At 39.2% G+C, this 17,206-nt stretch overlaps 1 protein-coding gene across 3 annotated transcripts in view; it reads right to left on the bottom strand.

Annotated features, from left to right (window-relative positions):
• hip1 (huntingtin interacting protein 1) overlaps positions 1 to 17,206 on the bottom strand; it is a 128,527-nt gene that overhangs the window by 91,914 nt on the left and 19,407 nt on the right. The window contains exon 1 of one of the 3 annotated variants that reach the window (XM_061925693.2): positions 3,069 to 3,985. The exons of the other annotated variants lie outside the window; for them this stretch is intronic. Within the exon in view, the coding sequence (XP_061781677.1) occupies positions 3,069 to 3,086 (18 nt within the window). The 5' untranslated portion in view covers positions 3,087 to 3,985. Of the gene's footprint in view, positions 1 to 3,068; positions 3,986 to 17,206 lie in introns of those variants that run through there. 3 annotated transcript variants of the gene reach the window in all.

Raw genomic sequence — 17,206 nt, 5'->3', positions numbered from 1 at the left:
CAAACGAGCAAAAGTAGCAGAATCTACCATTAAAATGTTGGTTAGTGTACTTTTGTTGAAAACGTCTTGAATGTTGAAAATGAGAGCAGAAAAAGTTTCCTCTTGTTAATTCAACCTAAAGTGTTGGTTGGACTTGGAATAAGATGTTTTGCTCTACCCATGCTGCTGGGATAGGCTCCTACAAACCTGAAAGGAACAAGCGGTAGGAAATGGATGGACGGATGGATGCTTTACCCATTAAATGTTGTTTACTCGCTTGTTTTTATCCAGAATTCATGGATACCTGACTGCCTTTGAAGAAATAACAGGGATATAGGAAACTTCACCTTCCATGTCCAGTATCCAGTATTTTTTTCACAGTCACACTGCTTGATATTTTTTTGCTAAAAAGTTTTTTAATTGATTTCAACCGATAGTATCGTTCTAGATAAATAATATCACCCCAGAATCATATCGGCTAACAGAAATTCTGAATCAAATCATTGTTAAAACTAATTGTTACAACCCGAGATTTCCTTTGTTATTTTGATTAATGTTGTCGTTGAATTTAACTGAATTGTCCATTTCATTGTTTGTGGTAACGTCACTTTTTTTCCTGTGCCTTCCCAGCAGGCACAAGACATTAAAACAATGTCGATAACTTGTTGATTTAGGTCCTGAAGTTGAGCGACTCAAACATAACGTTAAAACAACATGCATTTTTGATGACGTTTAATCAATGTTGTGTTCCTAGACTTAGACTTGACCATTGAATTTTGGTCAATTCCCAACCAATATTCATTCCACACACAAATACAACATTGAAACAACATGGTTTTTGACGTTTATTCAATGTTGTGTTCTGACGTTGATTTGACCATTGAATTTTGGTCAATTCCCAAACAATATTCTACAACACAAATACAACGTTGAAACAACACGCTTTTTGACGACGTGTCTTCAATGTCAGGTTGTGACGTTGATTTGACCATTGAATTTTGGTCAATTCTGCAACACAAATACAACATGCTTTTTATGACGTTTATTAAATGTTGTGTTCTGACTTTGATTTGACCATTGAATTTTGGTCAATTCCCAACCAATATTCTACAACACAAATACGACGTTGAAACAACACACTTTTTGACGACATTTCTTCAATGTCAGGTTGTGACGTTGATTGGACCATTGAATTTTGGTCAATTCCCAACCAATATTCTACAACACGCATACAACGTTGAAACAACATGCGTTTTGACGACGTGTATTCAATGTGAAGTGAATTATATTTATATAGCGCTTTTCTCTAGTGACTCAAAGCGCTTTACATAGTGAAACCCAATATCTAAGTTACATTTAAACCAGTGTGGGTGGCACTGGGAGCGGGTGGGTAAAGTGTCTTGCCCAAGGACACAACGGCAGTGATGGATGGCGGAAGCGGGGATCGAACCTGCAACCCTCAAGTTGCTGGCACGGCCGCTCTACCAACCGAGCTATGCTGCCCAATGTCAGGTCGTGACGTTGCTTAGACCATTGAAATTTGGTCAATTCCCAACCAATATTCCACACACAAATACAACATTGAAACAACATGCTTTTTGACGACGTGTATTCAATGTCAGGTTGTGACGTTGTTTGGACCATTGAAATTTGGTCACTTCCCGAACCAATATTCTACAACACAAATACAACATTGAAACGACATGCTTTTTGACGATGTTTATTCAATGTTGTGTTCTGACGTTGATTTGACCATTGAAATTTGGTCACTTCCCAACCATTATTCTACAACACAAATACAACGTTGAAACAACACACTCTTTGACGACGTGTCTTCAATGTCAGGTTGTGACGTTGATTGGACCATTGAAATTTGGTCATTTCCCAAACAATATTCTACAACACAAATACAACATTGAAACAACATGCTTTTTGACAATGTTTATTCAATGTTGTGTTCTGATGTTGATTTGACCGTTGAATTTTGGTCATTTCCCAAACAATATTCTACAACACAAATACAACATTGAAACAACATGTTTTTTTGACTATGTTTATTCAATGTTGTTTTCTGACGTTGATTTGAACATTGAATTTTGGTCAATTCCCAACCAATATTCTACAACACAAATACAGCATTGAAACAACATGCTTTTTGACAAGGTGTATTCAATGTCAGGTTGTGACGTTGATTTGACCATTGTATTTTGGTCAATTCTACAACACAAATACAACGTTGAAACAACATGCTTTTTGACGATGTTTATTCAATGTTGTGTTCTGACGTTGATTTCACCATTGAATTTTGGTCAATTCCCAACCAATATTCTACAACACAAATACAACGTTGAAACAACACCCTTTTTGACGACGTTTATTCAATGTCAGGCTGTAACGTTGATTTGACCATTGAAATTTGGTCATTTCCTAACCAATATTCTGCAACACAAATACAACGTTGAAACAACACGCTTTTTGACGACGTGTATTCAATGTCAGGTTGTGACGTTGATTTGACCATTGAAATTTGGTCGCTTCCCAACCAATATTCTACATCACAAATACAACATAGTAACAACATGCTTTTTGACGACAATTATCCAATGTTGTGTTCTTACGTTGATTTGACCATTGAATTTTGGTCAATTCCCAAACAATATTCTACAACACAAATACAACGTTGAAACAACACGCTTTTTGACAATGTTTATTCAATGTCAGGTTGTGACGTTGATTTGACCATTGAAATGTGGTCATTTTCCCAAACAACGTTGTATCATTTACAAATACAACTATTTTGCAACGTTGTTTCAAAGTCACTTTTAAAAGACATGTAAGTATGATCAACGTTATATCAATGTCTTGTGCCTGCTGGGTTAGTTTGAATATTTTATCATCCTACTACCAAAACCAAGAAGCAAAATCTCCCACATGTTATGGACCAGTAAACGCACCATTGTGCCTGGGAGCAAAACACAAAACTTCCAACAACAAACAAGTCGCTGCTTGCTTAAAGAATACCTTAAACTGGACACCACCCCCATGATCCCATGTTAAAAAACAACAACATGGATGCAATAATTACTCACAATTTTACTGGGATCCATGATGGTGCTTTCTCTCCGCTGGCTTGATCCAAAGCGAGGATCGGAGGAACAAACGTTTCGGAGGAGAAGCGGGGAGGTGGAGCGGGCCGTTAGCTCAACATGTGTCCCGATTTGGTATTAAAATGCACCCCTTGCCCCACTTCCTTCCTTTCTTTCTTCCTTCCTTCGCTGCTCTACGTGCTGCCTCCACACAGCGTGCGGCCGCCGAGGAGCGGAGGTGTCCGGGGACGAGGGGAAGAAGAAAAAAACGAGCGGCGAGGACGATCGCCGCTTCAACACTCGCACATTTCACATCGCGCCCGATAATCAACGTCTCGGCGCGGGTACCTTTAAGTTTGCCAACAGCCCGCTGCGAATTGAACACAATGGCAGCATGGAAGGTTCTCCAATCGGAGTTCGAGACCCGCCGGGGGTCCTTGCAAAAAAAAAAAAGAAAAAAAAAAGGGGGGGTAACTAAACTATTTCCCTTTCTAAAGGAAGCTTCCTGCAACACTGTAGCGACACACACCTACAAAACACACACTTTTCCCATGCACTAACTCCTAAACCGCCCAAGGATAAACACACACTCCCAACAAATGTGAGCTCCAAGACAGCTGGAACACAATGATGTCTATCTGCGAGCATGCAGGAATGTTTTACACTACAACCAGAACTATGTCTGAAATGTGAAAGCCGGCATGCTTGTCTTGACTGTCTGGCTGCTGGGTTGTTGTGATTGGAAGTAGAGGCTGCAAAAGAATAATTTCAAGAAAGTCAAAAAAAAAAAGTCCCCGTTAAGCAACCATTTCTTTTTTTTCTCCTAAAAGTAAATATTTTGTATCTAGCAAGTTTTAAAGGGGAACTGCACGGTTTAAAAAAAGTTGCCTTATTGTTCACAATTATTATGAAAGACATGGAAGTATTTTTTTAATGCATTCTAAGGCTATGTCTACACCAGTGGTTCTTAACCTTGTTGGAGGTACCGAACCCCACCAGTTTCATATGCACATTCACCGAACCCTTCTTTAGCGAAAAATAAAATGTTTGTTTTTTTCCAATTCAAGACAAAGTTATATGTTTTTTTACTGGTGCACAAAATGAACCGTGCATGAACATCACCTTGTTCAAAGAACAAAACCAACACAGTGCATGAACTCACAACAAATTACACACCTGCAAATCAGATGGAAAATTAGAGGGAACATTGTTCGGGGGTATCCATAATACGACAATAGGGAGAAGTTTTTATTTACACGATGAGTCGGGTGTGTCTTGACCTCCGCGGAAGAGGCTCCGCCGAACCCCTGAGGCCGACTCACCGAACCCCTAGGGTTCGATCGAACCCAGGTTAAAGGCCTACTGAAACCCACTACTACCGACCACGCAGTCTGATAGTTTATATATCAACAGTGTTGGGACTAACGCATTACAAAGTAACGCGTTACTGTAACGCCGTTAGTTTCGGCGGTAACTAGTAATCTAACGCGTTATTTTTTATATTCAGTAACTCAGTTACCGTTACTACATGATGCGTTACTGCGTTATTTTACGTTACTTTTTATGTAGTATAAAGTGTGTTTTATCGGAGCGCTGCTCTGTCATCGTTCTGATTCTTCTTGTGTCACAAGCCGGAGAAGAGAGACGTGCGCTCTGTGTGTGAGTGTGGGGAGGGAGGAGAGGGAGGGAGGGAGGGGAGGGGAGGGGGGCGTGTCTGATCATGGCGGAGCCAGAAGTCCAGTTTGCTAACATGGAGATATTTTCACTACTTTTCTTTTGTCGAGCACAAAGAAAAGAACATTTTAGTTAAATGTAAATTGTGCTTTGGATCAAAGATCCCATCTACTGCCCAAAACAGCAATTCAAATCTGCTGAAACAAGCTACATAAGCAACATGCTTCGACGAAGCTAGTAAAGAGAGACAGAGACTCTGATGCTACTTCACCTCCACCACTTAAGGATTAACTCTGCCTCTGCTCGTCATCATTCACCGCTGAAGGTACACACTCTGTCAATCAATGTTCCCTCTAATTGTTGATGTGTGTGAGCAAACGCAAAAACTCCCTGAGCATTGAGTGGAGCCCATGTGAGCAACATCACACGTGCACACTGTGGCTACACCAGCAGCACACCTGTCCCAAACCTCACTAAATAACAAGTTCAATCTCCATCCATCCATCCATTTTCTACCGCTTGTCTCTTTCGGGGTCGCAGGAGCCTATCTCAGCTGCATTCGGGCGGAAGGCAGGGTACACCCTGGACAAGTCCCCTCCTCATCATAGATAGACAGACAACATTCTCTTACTATTATAATCAAATGACAGCAGTCATTTCCATTTCTAATATAAGTGTTTAGGCCCACTTACAATGACAATAACAACAAATATTGTTTTTCATGAACTGTGTACTTGTATTGTTTGTCTGGGTGGAGGTCCTGCTTTGGAAATAGTTTGTACCCCTTTCATTTAGTTCCCATTAAAACATTCACATGTTGCACAATGAGATGTAAGCAGGGGATCATGTGTACATTCCTGCAACTTCCTGTTTGTAAAAAATATATTTTTATTAGTATTTATTTAATATACTAACAGCATTTAATGATTAATATTTATAAATTGAGATTCCTAATAAATGACACTAGAATAAGCACACATTTGATTGGTAAATCATAGTGTAACGACCTGGAGTTGTCCGACTTTTTGTGTGGCTGTAAACGCATCACTGGCTAAGTGCCATATGTGCAAGTGTTGGCACACGTGAGAAAGAGCGAGTGGCTGTTGTTGATATAACAAAGTAGCTTTTGGTCTGGTTTGTACTGCAGAAAATGACCACTTTTGCTAGATATCATTTTTTTTACTAATGTTTTGGTGATGTGTTTATGGCCGACAATAAAGAGTTTTGCTCAGTAAAGAAAATGCCTGGTTAGGCTTTGTGTATGTAGTGTGTGCCTTTCTTGGTTTACATCTATGCTGTTATTATGCTGTTTGTTACTTATGTACGTTATGTTGCAGCTATTTAAAATAGTTTTGTCAATTTGTTCTGGCCAGAAACAAATTGGCCTTTGTAACATATCTTTGTCTTTGTGTGTTGTATGTAGAGCACATTGCTTAGCAGAGTTCAGTGATGCAAATGCATGTCAAGTTGATCAACAGATTGTATTATTCTCCAGTGCAATAACAGTACTGAAATGAAGGCTAAAAGGGCATTAATGGGAGCTTTAAAAAAAAAAGAAGAAGAAAAAAAGAAGTAACTAAATAGTTACTTTTCACAGTAACGCATTACTTTTTGGTGTAAGTAACTGAGTTAGTAACTGAGTTACTTTTGAAATGAAGTAACTAGTAACTGTAACTAGTTACTGCTTTGCAGTAACTAACCCAACATTGTATATCAATGATGAAATCTTAACATTGCAACACATGCCAATACGGCCGGGTTAGCTTACTAAAGTGCAATTTTAAATTTTGCGCGATATATCCTGCTGAAAACGTCTCGGTATGATGACGCCTGCGCGTGACGTCACGGATTGTAGAGAACATTTTGGGACAGCATGGTGGCCAGCTATTAAGTCGTCTGTTTTCATCGCAAAATTCCACAGTATTCTGGACATCTGTGTTGGTGAATCTTTCGCAATTTGTTCAATGAACAATGGAGACAGCAAAGAAGAACGCTGTTGGACCATGTTGCACCCCCGCCGTAGAAACCATGTTGCACCCCCGCCGTAGAATGCACCCCCTGACTGTTGTGCTGGATAACACAGCCGGTCTTTCATTGTTTACATTCCCGGAAGATGACAGTCAAGCTTTACCAGTGGCCTGTGGCGAACTGGGACAACAGAGACTCTTACCAGGAGGACTTTGAGTTGGATGCGCAGACGCGGTACTGTGAGTACGCATGCAGCTGCGGCTTCCAAACATTTGATCGCTTGCCCGTACGTGCGTGCCGCTATGTGCATGTCACGTATGTAACTTTGGGGACTTTGGGGAAATATATGTGCTGTATGAACTTTGGGAAGGTGAACGGTACTTTGGGCTGTGGGATTGAGTGTGTTGTGCAGGTGTTTGAGTTGTATTGGCGGGTTATATGGATGGAGGAGGGAGGTGTTTGTTATGCGGGATTAATTTGTGGCATATTAAATACAAGCCTGGTTGTGTTGTGGCTAATAGAGTATATATATGTCTTGTGTTTATTTACTGTTTTAGTCATTCCCAGCTGAATATCAGGTCCCACCCGCCTCTCACAGCATCTTCCCTATCTGAATCGCTCCCACTGCCCTCTAGTCCTTCACTCTCACTTTCCTCATCCATGAATCTTTCATCCTCGCTCAAATTAGTGGGGAAATCGTCGCTTTCTCCGTCCGAATCGCTCTCGCTGCTGGTGGCCATGATTGTAAACAATGTGCAGATGTGAGGAGCTCCACAACCTGTGACGTCACGCTACTCGTCTGCTACTTCCGGTACAGGCAAGGCTTTTTTATCAGTGACCAAAAGTTGCGAACTTTATCGTCGATGTTCTCTACTAAATCCTTTCAGCAAAAATATGGCAATATCACGAAATGATCAAGTATGACACATAGAATGGACCTGCTATCCCCGTTTAAATAAGAAAATCGCATTTTAGTAGGCCTTTAAGAACCACTGGTCTACACTAAGCCACTTTTTGACCACTTAGAAAGTCTGTGAGTGTGTCACATTCAGGTTGCCAGTTACGCACCGCCATCTTCGTCTAGCTACTGCCACTGGTAAAGTTCATGTCAGACCTTAGTAAATCTAAAAGGCATTGTTACGATTCTCAACTTATTCATGACAAAGCCAGGAACAAAACGAGGATTTGAATCGGGGATGCCTTTGAAAGATGGAGACGATTGAAGGCAGACAACATTTTTTCATCTGACGTTAAACTTGCTCATTTCCTCCTTGATAGGTAAGTCAGGCATTTACGTTTTCTTATTACTTGTAATAAATGGAAGTGGACATTTCAATCAATCAATCAAAGTTTATTTATATAGCCCTTAATCACAAGTGTCTCAAAGGGCTGCACAAGCCACAACAACAACTCAGATCCCACATCAGGGCAAGGAAATACTCAACCCAATGGGCACAATGAGGAACATGGTAGTAGGCTATATGGTCTATGCTGAACTTGTTTTCTGCGTAACGTGGGTTGGCTCATAGAATTGCACTCTGCACTGAAAGATGCTGATGTGCGTACACGGAGGAGAATGCAGTGCGTCAGGTTGGATGCAACATGGGGTTATGCTGAATGAAATGTGGCGGTAATTCTACTGTTGGCCTATGCGATATATAATATATTATATATTATAAGGTATAGTTATTTAGATGGTGGTCCGTGCGGTCAAACTAGACATTTTAGCAAGGCAATGCCAACAATGTGTCCCGATTCCCGACGAAAATATTGCTGCGTAACTTTACAAATACATTAGGCTAATCGACATCAGTAAAATGTGGCATAATTACTTGGTAAACCATCTTGCAAGAAGCATAAACAAGAGAAACCTACAGCGGAGGACTCGTCGATTGCCATTTGAAGTTCCTTGTAGGAGAATTCGGATTCGGCTGCGTATCTGGCAACCTCAGCCATGGAGAGTGGGAGGGGACTACAGAATTTTGACCGTGATTGCAGTACCATTTCTGGCCACATTACTGCATATGGCTCCTTTAAGTTTTTTTTATACATGCTTTAAGTATACATGCTGTAAGTATATATGTAGTGTAGTAACAGGCAAATGTATAATAACATTTATTATATTTGTATTTTGACCATTTTAAAAATTAATTTTGAAAAAGGCATTATGACTTTTGCTTTTTTTCCTCAACTCCATCACTGATTACTGCTCACTGCAGACTTCATGAGAGACAACAAACATAATAAAATGTCAATTACTGTACAATGCCTGCTGCCATTAGAATGCCGACTACTAGGATGTTCATATATTACCATTTAGATGAAGAATGTGTACCCTGCCTTCCGCCCGAATGCAGCTGAGATAGGCTCCAATGCCCCCCACGATCCCAAAAGGGACAAGCGGTACAAAATGGATGGATGGATGGATGTCTCATAATCCTCGCAAAAAAAGAGAGGATGGAAACAAGCGTCTTTTTGTGTCGTTCTCACTATTCCCGGGTCTAAATTGGCTGTCAAAGTGTACCAACTTGTTGGAATATGTCCTCGTCCTTTTACTATCCAGATGAGAGGCATGATTTATGATCAGAAGAAACCAGAAATTATGAAGCAAGATTCGTTGCATGAAATCTTTTAGCTAGAAACCCAGCTAAAAAGAAAACAGGAAGTGTCACTGAGCAATGGGAACAACACGCTAACAGCCAATCAGGTAACCGAATCTACGAAATTTGGTTGCGCCGGCTTTCTGTCTCGCCGTGGATTCTCTGCATGGAGTGAGAAGAGAAAGTGTAATATCTTGATATAACAAGTCAATAACAGAAACGTGTCTTTAGTTTTGTTGGTTTTAATGCAACATCCTAATACTTCTGATGTGTCCGTTTAATTAGTTGCTTCCCAAACTACTCTGTGTAGTGTTCAATAGCTTATACACTACTGCCATCTAGTGTCTTTAAACTGCAACTACTTTCACATTTACTGCAATTATTTTACCACCTGGCTACCAGGACACTTTCTCCACTGATAAATAGCACCCTTGGTAAGTTGTAAATTGTATTACTGTAGTTATTAGCAGGCTTAAATAGGTCATATGAAATAATAATAATTATCGATATCTATCAATATAAAAAACATGTATCGTAATAGTTTTCAGCCATATTGCCCAGCCCTAGTTAACTTAACTAATACAACGTCTACTATACAGTACAGTACTTACAACTGAGACACGGAAGTGTAAAGGAAAAAAAATGTATGGCCGTGTAAAATAATTTTTTTTTTTTTTTCCTAAACAAAACAATCAATACTTTTAATTTGACACATTTGAATCCACACAAAATGTGCTGAAAATTGGTACCGTTGGGTACAGGGAATTGCTCGGTTACATCCTATTGACTATATTTTGCTCAAACAATTGTATTTAATAAAATGGGAATAAAGAAATCATGTCATTATTTTGCCGATATTGTTACATTGCTGCATTATGTATTTTTAAATTGTTAAGAAATTTAAAAAAAACCTACACATTTTGTGACTAAAATATTTTCCTGTGTTTGATTCTCTTCATAACCATGATTAACTAATTAAAGGCAAAATCACAAACTCATTCCATCACTTGAAACATTAGTATCAGGATATTGGCCCTGTCTTTACATGGTATCGGAGCGATTAACATGTACAGCATCGCCTACCCCTAGTTTAAAGACTGTAAACCTTAAGGGGCTAAAAGGACCAGGAACAACATGAGGGCAAGTCTGGGTGACTGATGCCCCCATCTGGATTGTTTGAGATCCTCAACTGTGAAAAACTGGTATCCGTTTTCTGGAGTGCTCGTCTTGTCGTCTTGTCTGTGAGTGTCAGTTTTCTGTTTGTCATACTTGGTTACAGATACTTGCAACAAGAAAATATAATAAATGTGCCAAGTTGCAACCTCTTGAAAATAAGCCTTACTTTGCCATATTATTGTTGTGTTCTATGATGTTTGATCAATACCCCTTATTACACATTGAGTTAAATTACAGCACAGTGTTCAAAATCAGTCGCTCATACAGGCCAAGTTGTATTAGCTAAAATCGATTCTTAAAAATCAATTTTAAAAATTCATATTATATTGTATTTTGTGGCACTCCACATCAACACAATGCACCTTCTTTCCACAGAATCTCTTCACTTCCTGGTATGATATAGGTCCATTGCTGAGGACATGTACACCGAAAACGTTCCGGAATAAAGCAGTGCCATCGATCTCCCTGACATCAAGGACAAGAACTCCCCACAGACACATTTCAAAAATATTTTCAGAAAGTCTAACAAAGGGGTCGGCAACCTTTACCAGTCAAAGAGCCATTTTGACCAGTTTCACAAATTAAAGAAAACAATGGGAGCCACAAAAATCTTTTGAAATTTAAAATGAAATAACACTGCATAATTTTATTTTTTTTTGCTTTGTGCTATGTATAAACCAAGGGTCTCAGACACGCGGCCCACATCTAACTCTTCCGGGCTACATTATACACATCCGCTACCAAACCCCGCCCACCTCAACCGACGCCGGGGGGGGGGGGGGGGGGGGGGGGGGGGGGGGGGGGGGTGTATAATGTAGCCTGGAAGAGCCAGGGCTGCATGGGATTCTGGGTATTTGTTCTGTTGTGTTTATGATGTGTTAAGGTGCAGATGTTCTCCCAAAATGTGTTTGTCATTCTTGTTTGGTTTTGGTTCAAAGTGTGGCGCATTATTAGTAAGAGTGTTAAAGTTGTTTTATATGGCCACCGTCAGTGTAACCTGTGTGGCTGTTGAACAAGTATGCCTTGCTGTCACTTACATGTGCAAGCAGAAGATGCATATAACAAGAGGCTGGGCTGGCATGCTGTTTATACATATTGTAGAGGGCGCTAAATGCTGTACCATCATGGCACGCCCTTATTATTATTGTAAGGGTGAAAATCGGAGAATACTAACCCCGGGAGTATTCTGCGAGAGGCACTGAAATCCGGAAGTCTCACGGGAAAATCGGGGGGTTCGGCAAGTATGCAGCTGAGCCGCATCAGAGTGATCAAAGAGCGGCACGCCAACCCCTGGTCTAACAGAAGCATGCGAGTTGTTGCAACTCCATATTTTCTTCCAATCTCACAAAAATGTGATGCATACGGTGAATTTAGAGTACACTGTCAGGACTGCAAAGAATGTTAACAAGTTATCTGAAGAAAAAAACCAGCAGTACCACCATAATAACAAACATTAAAACACAATGGCGTAGTAGGAACTAAGTATTCTTCAAAAAAAAAAAAGCAGAGGATTTTTTTAACAAGTATATTTGATATTTTTGGCCACTGTAACATTACACACAGTATGAACAGTAAGTAACACTGTTTGAATAAAGGAAACTAAAACACTGTACTTTAACTAGATGAAGCCTGAGTACATCTAGTACACGTACCACAGTTTGAGAATCACTGATATAAAGCATTGCCTGTAAAGTTAAAAATGATGAGCCATTATTTTGAGTTGGAAAAATAGTTTTCAAAAGGCAAACTCGGACATCCCCTGTACTTTATTCCAACATAGATCTCTATATCAGCACTAAATCAGAGTTGCGCAATGGTAACAAAACATGTACTAAAAAGTTTGAATAGTCATTTTCCCATTCATTCATTAATTTATCTGTTGCAATTAATACATTTGGACTGCATCCTGTACAGTAGAAGAAATTGTAACTCTTCTTTACACACCTCATTCCCTGGTCTGCCAGAGAATAAGAAGATGCAGCAGAAGGGATAAGGGTAGCTAGTTTGGTGACTTTGTCCAAATTGTCTTTTTCAAAAAAGCAACAAATACAAATTACAATATATTTCATTATTGTTGATAAAAAGTGACATACAGTGGTACCTCAACTTAAGAGTGTTTTGACATAAGAGTTACGGCTATTGTTATGCTTTAAGTTGCAAGCCAAAATTTGAGTTACAATCATCCCACCAATAAGTTGGCGTAGCAAATGTCACTGTGAAACATGTTAGATCAGACCAAAACATCCGGTCTTACTTGCTAGAATTAGCTTATAGCTAGATATCTACATCATTTTGTTTTCCAACCATGGGAAGGAAGAAAGTGGAAGGACTGTGCTAAGAGAAAGTGGAAAATGGTGATTGAAATAAAGAAAGAAATCATCAAAAACATGACCAAGCATGTCGCCACTGCTAGTCTGCACCATGCTGAAGCAGAATGAGTCTAAAGTCAGCTTCCATTAGAATATGGAAAAGCTGCCGATGGTGTGTTTGACAGGAGATACCGTAGAAGTCCACTCTCTAAGGTAAATGCTGTACATTATTACAAATATTTTTCATAAAACTACTGTAGTTGTTAGTAGTACAGTCTGTTGTAGTGTTTTTATACAATATTTCAAACCTAAAAGTTTGTTTTTATTTTTAAAGGGCATGTTAAAAAAATTAATTGTGCTGTTTTGAGGGGCCAAGCACCAATTAACTTCCTTTCAATTCAATGGGACACGTTGATTTGAAGTGTTTTCAGTTAAGAGTTACGTCACAGAACCAATTAGGCTCATACATTGAGGTAAGACTGTACTTTTGGTAAAACACAAACTGAAATGGGGCTTCCGAGGAATAATTTATTTTAAGATGGGTGACAAAACAGCCCGTGTGAACTATGTGAACAGGGATTAAAGTCCTCCAACGATGTACGAAACTAGAGGGATCTGCCAATAGAGAATCGGTTTGTGTGAGATTTTAACTAATTTTGGTTATCTTGTCATCCGGTTTGTCATTTATAGGCTTGGGAAAAAAGCCAAACAAAGCGTATTCATGGATTCTTGCATAATAACAATGTGAATTATACAAACCCCGTTTCCATATGAGTTGGGAAATTGTGTTAGATGTAAATATAAACGGAATACAATGATTTGCAAATCATTTTCAACCCATATTCAGTTGAATATGCTACAAAGACAACATATTTGATGTTCAAACTGATAAACATTTTTTTTTTTTTGCAAATAATCATTAACTTTAGAATTTGATGCCAGCAACACGTGACAAAGAAGTTGGGAGAGGTGGCAATAAATACTGATAAAGTTGAGGAATGCTCATCAAACACTTATTTGGAACATCCCACAGGTGTGCAGGCTAATTGGGAACAGGTGGGTGCCATGATTGAGTGTAAAACAGCTTCCCAAAAAATGCTCAGTCTTTCACAAGAAAGGATGGGGCGAGGTCCACCCCTTTGTCCACAACTGTGTGAGCAAATAGTCAAACAGTTTAAGAACAACATTTCTCAAAGTGCAATTGCAAGAAATTTAGGGATTTCAACATCTGCGGTCTATAATATCATCAAAAGGCTCAGAGAATCTGGAGAAATCACTGCACGTAAGCGGCATGGCCGGAAACCAACTTGAATGACCGTGACCTTCGATCCCTCAGACGGCACTGTATCAAAAACCGACATCAATCTCTAAAGGATATCACCACATGGGCTCAGGAACACTTCAGAAAACCACTGTCACTAAATACAGTTGGTCACTACATCTGTAAGTGCAAGTTAAAGCTCTACTATGCAAAGCGAAAGCCATTTATCAACAACATCCAGAAACGTCGCCGGCTTCTCTGGGCCCGAGATCATCTAAGATGGACTCATGCAAAGTGGAAAAGTGTTCTGTGGTCTGACGAGTCCACATTTCAAATTGTTTTTGGAAATATTCGACATTGTGTCATCCGGACCAAAGGGGAAGCGAACCATCCAGACTGTTATCGACGCAAAGTTGAAAAACCAGCATCTGTGATGGTATGGGGGTGCATTAGTGCCCAAGGCATGGGTAACTTACACATCTGTGAAGGCACCATTAATGCTGAAAGGTACATACAGGTTTTGGAACAACATATGCTGCCATCTAAGCGTCGTCTTGTTCTTGGACGCCCCTGCTTATTTCAGCAAGACAATGCCAAGCCACATTCAGCACGTGTTACAACAGCGTGGCTTTGTAAAAATCGAGAGTGCGGGTACTTTCCTGGCCCGCCTGCAGGCCAGACTTGTCTCCCATCGAAAATGTGTGGCGCATTATGAAGCGTAAAATACGACAGCGGAGACCCCGGACTGTTGAACGACTGAAGCTCTACATAAAACAAGAATGGGAAATAATTCCACTTTCAAAGCTTCAACAATTAGTTTCCTCAGTTCCCAATCGTTTATTGAGTGTTGTTAAAAGAAAAGGTGATGTAACACAGTGGTGAGCATGCCCTTTCCCAACTACTTTGGCACGTGTTGCAGCCATGAAATTCTAAGTTAACTATTATTTGCAAAAAAAAAATAAAGTTTATGAGTTTGAACATCAAATATCTTGTCTTGGTAGTGCATTCAATTGAATATGGGTTGAAAAGGATTTGCAAATCATTGTATTCCGTTTATATTTACATCTAACACAAATTCCCAACTCATATGGAAACGGGGTTTGTATTTTATAACGCGCTTTTTCTCTAGTGACTCAAAGCGCTATTACATTGAGAAACCCATTATCTATATATATGTACATTTAAGCTGCATTTACACCAGTGTGGTGGCACTGGGAGCAATGTGGGTGAAGTGTCTAACCCAAGTATGTTCAGACTATAGCCCATGGATCAAATGCGGCCCGCCGGCATCTTCAATTTAGCCTGCAAGACGGGACTGTGTCCAATTAGCAATTTCAGCCGGGGCGGTGTTTTTATATAATACACAAATAGTCAGCAGTCTGATAGCTGCTAGTTGGACGTCAACACAAGTAACTAAAGGCAGTGGGCAATAATTTTACATCAATTTGTAAGTGAGCACATCACTGACTTATACGACCCAATCCAAACAAACTTCCCCAGTCACGGTGCAGTAAAAATCAAAATCGACCAGCACGAAAGCTCAACAAACATGGTCACACAAAACACATCCTCCTCATTGAACTTTGTGGGTATTACAAAAACATTCAATCAGCATATAAAAATCCAAACTACACCCAATTAAATTAATTACAAGAGATGATGGGAAAATGCAAAAACTCTCTCCACACTTATCCATGTTTGGCGCATTTTAGCTGCTTGATATTTCTGATTGATTAAAAACCTTTGAGGTCGGCAAGGAAGTAAACACATTTTCACATACTCTTAATAACCATTATATATATATATATATATATATATATATATATATATATATATATATATATATATATATATATATATATATATATATATATATATATATATATATATATATATATATATATATATATATATACACATATATATATATATATATATATATATATATATATATATATATATATATATATATATATATATATATAGTACAGGCCAAAAGTTTGGACACACCTCATTATCTGTCAAGACGTGGACTATGGGGTGTTTGTTTTCCCGAGATGCAAGTAAAGTTGGAGTGCAAATGGCGTGAAGGTAAAGACATGATTTAATATTACTATAAAAAAGGAACAAAAAGCACGCACAGAGCGGAAGTACAAACTTGGCTATGAAAACAATAAACTAGCACAAAGGCAAACTATGAACATAAAACAATCAACACTTACTGTGGCATGAGCGGAGCATGAAATTAACATCAGCATGAAAACTATGAACAGGCATGAATAATGATAATGTCGCCAGGCTGACTTCCTGGCAATTATCGGCTTAAATAATACAGACATGATTGACAACAGGTGTGCGAGTGCAAAACGTGAAACAGGTGAAACTAATGGTCGTCATGGTGACAAGGCAAGGGAGTGAAAACAGGAACTAAAAAGAGTCCAAAAACCAAGCAGAACATAACTAAACAAAACATGATCACAGACATAACAATTTAATGCGTTTTCTTTATTTTCATGACTATTTACATTGTAGATTGTCACTGAAGGCATCAAAACTATGAACATGTGGAGTTATGTACGTAACAAAAAAAGGTGAAATAACTGAAAACATGTTTTATATTCTAGTTTCTTCAAAATAGCCACCCTTTGCGCTGATTACTTTTTCGCACACTCTTGGCATTCTCTCGATGAGCTTCAAGAAGTAGTCACCTGAAATGGTTTTCACTTCACAGGTGTGCTTGAAGCTCATCGAGAGAATGCCAAGAGTGTGCAAAGCAGTAATCTTTATTTTGAAGAAACTAGTATATAAAACGTGTCTTCAGTTATTTAACTTTTTTGTTAAGTACATACTGTAACTCCACATGTGTTCATTCATAGTCATGATAATAAAAAAACACATTGAATGAGGAGAAGATGTGTCCAAACTTTTGGCCTGTATATAGTTACTTTGCATGCAGTTTGCTTTCAGCACATCCCCAGTCTTAAAGTTCAAACACCCCTGGTCTAGCCCAAGGACACAACAGCCGTAACTAGGATAGCGAAAGCTGGAGTCTAACCAGGAAATCTCAAGTTTCAGAATCGACGCTCAACCATCTGAGCCACAGCTCCCCCGCCCCCCAATTCAAAGTTCAACATTATCACTTTATCGCTGACA

Source organism: Nerophis lumbriciformis, linkage group LG30, assembly GCF_033978685.3.
Source record: "Nerophis lumbriciformis linkage group LG30, RoL_Nlum_v2.1, whole genome shotgun sequence".
NCBI classification, from domain to species: domain Eukaryota; kingdom Metazoa; phylum Chordata; class Actinopteri; order Syngnathiformes; family Syngnathidae; genus Nerophis; species Nerophis lumbriciformis.
This window is presented reverse-complemented; position numbering and strand designations above follow the sequence as displayed.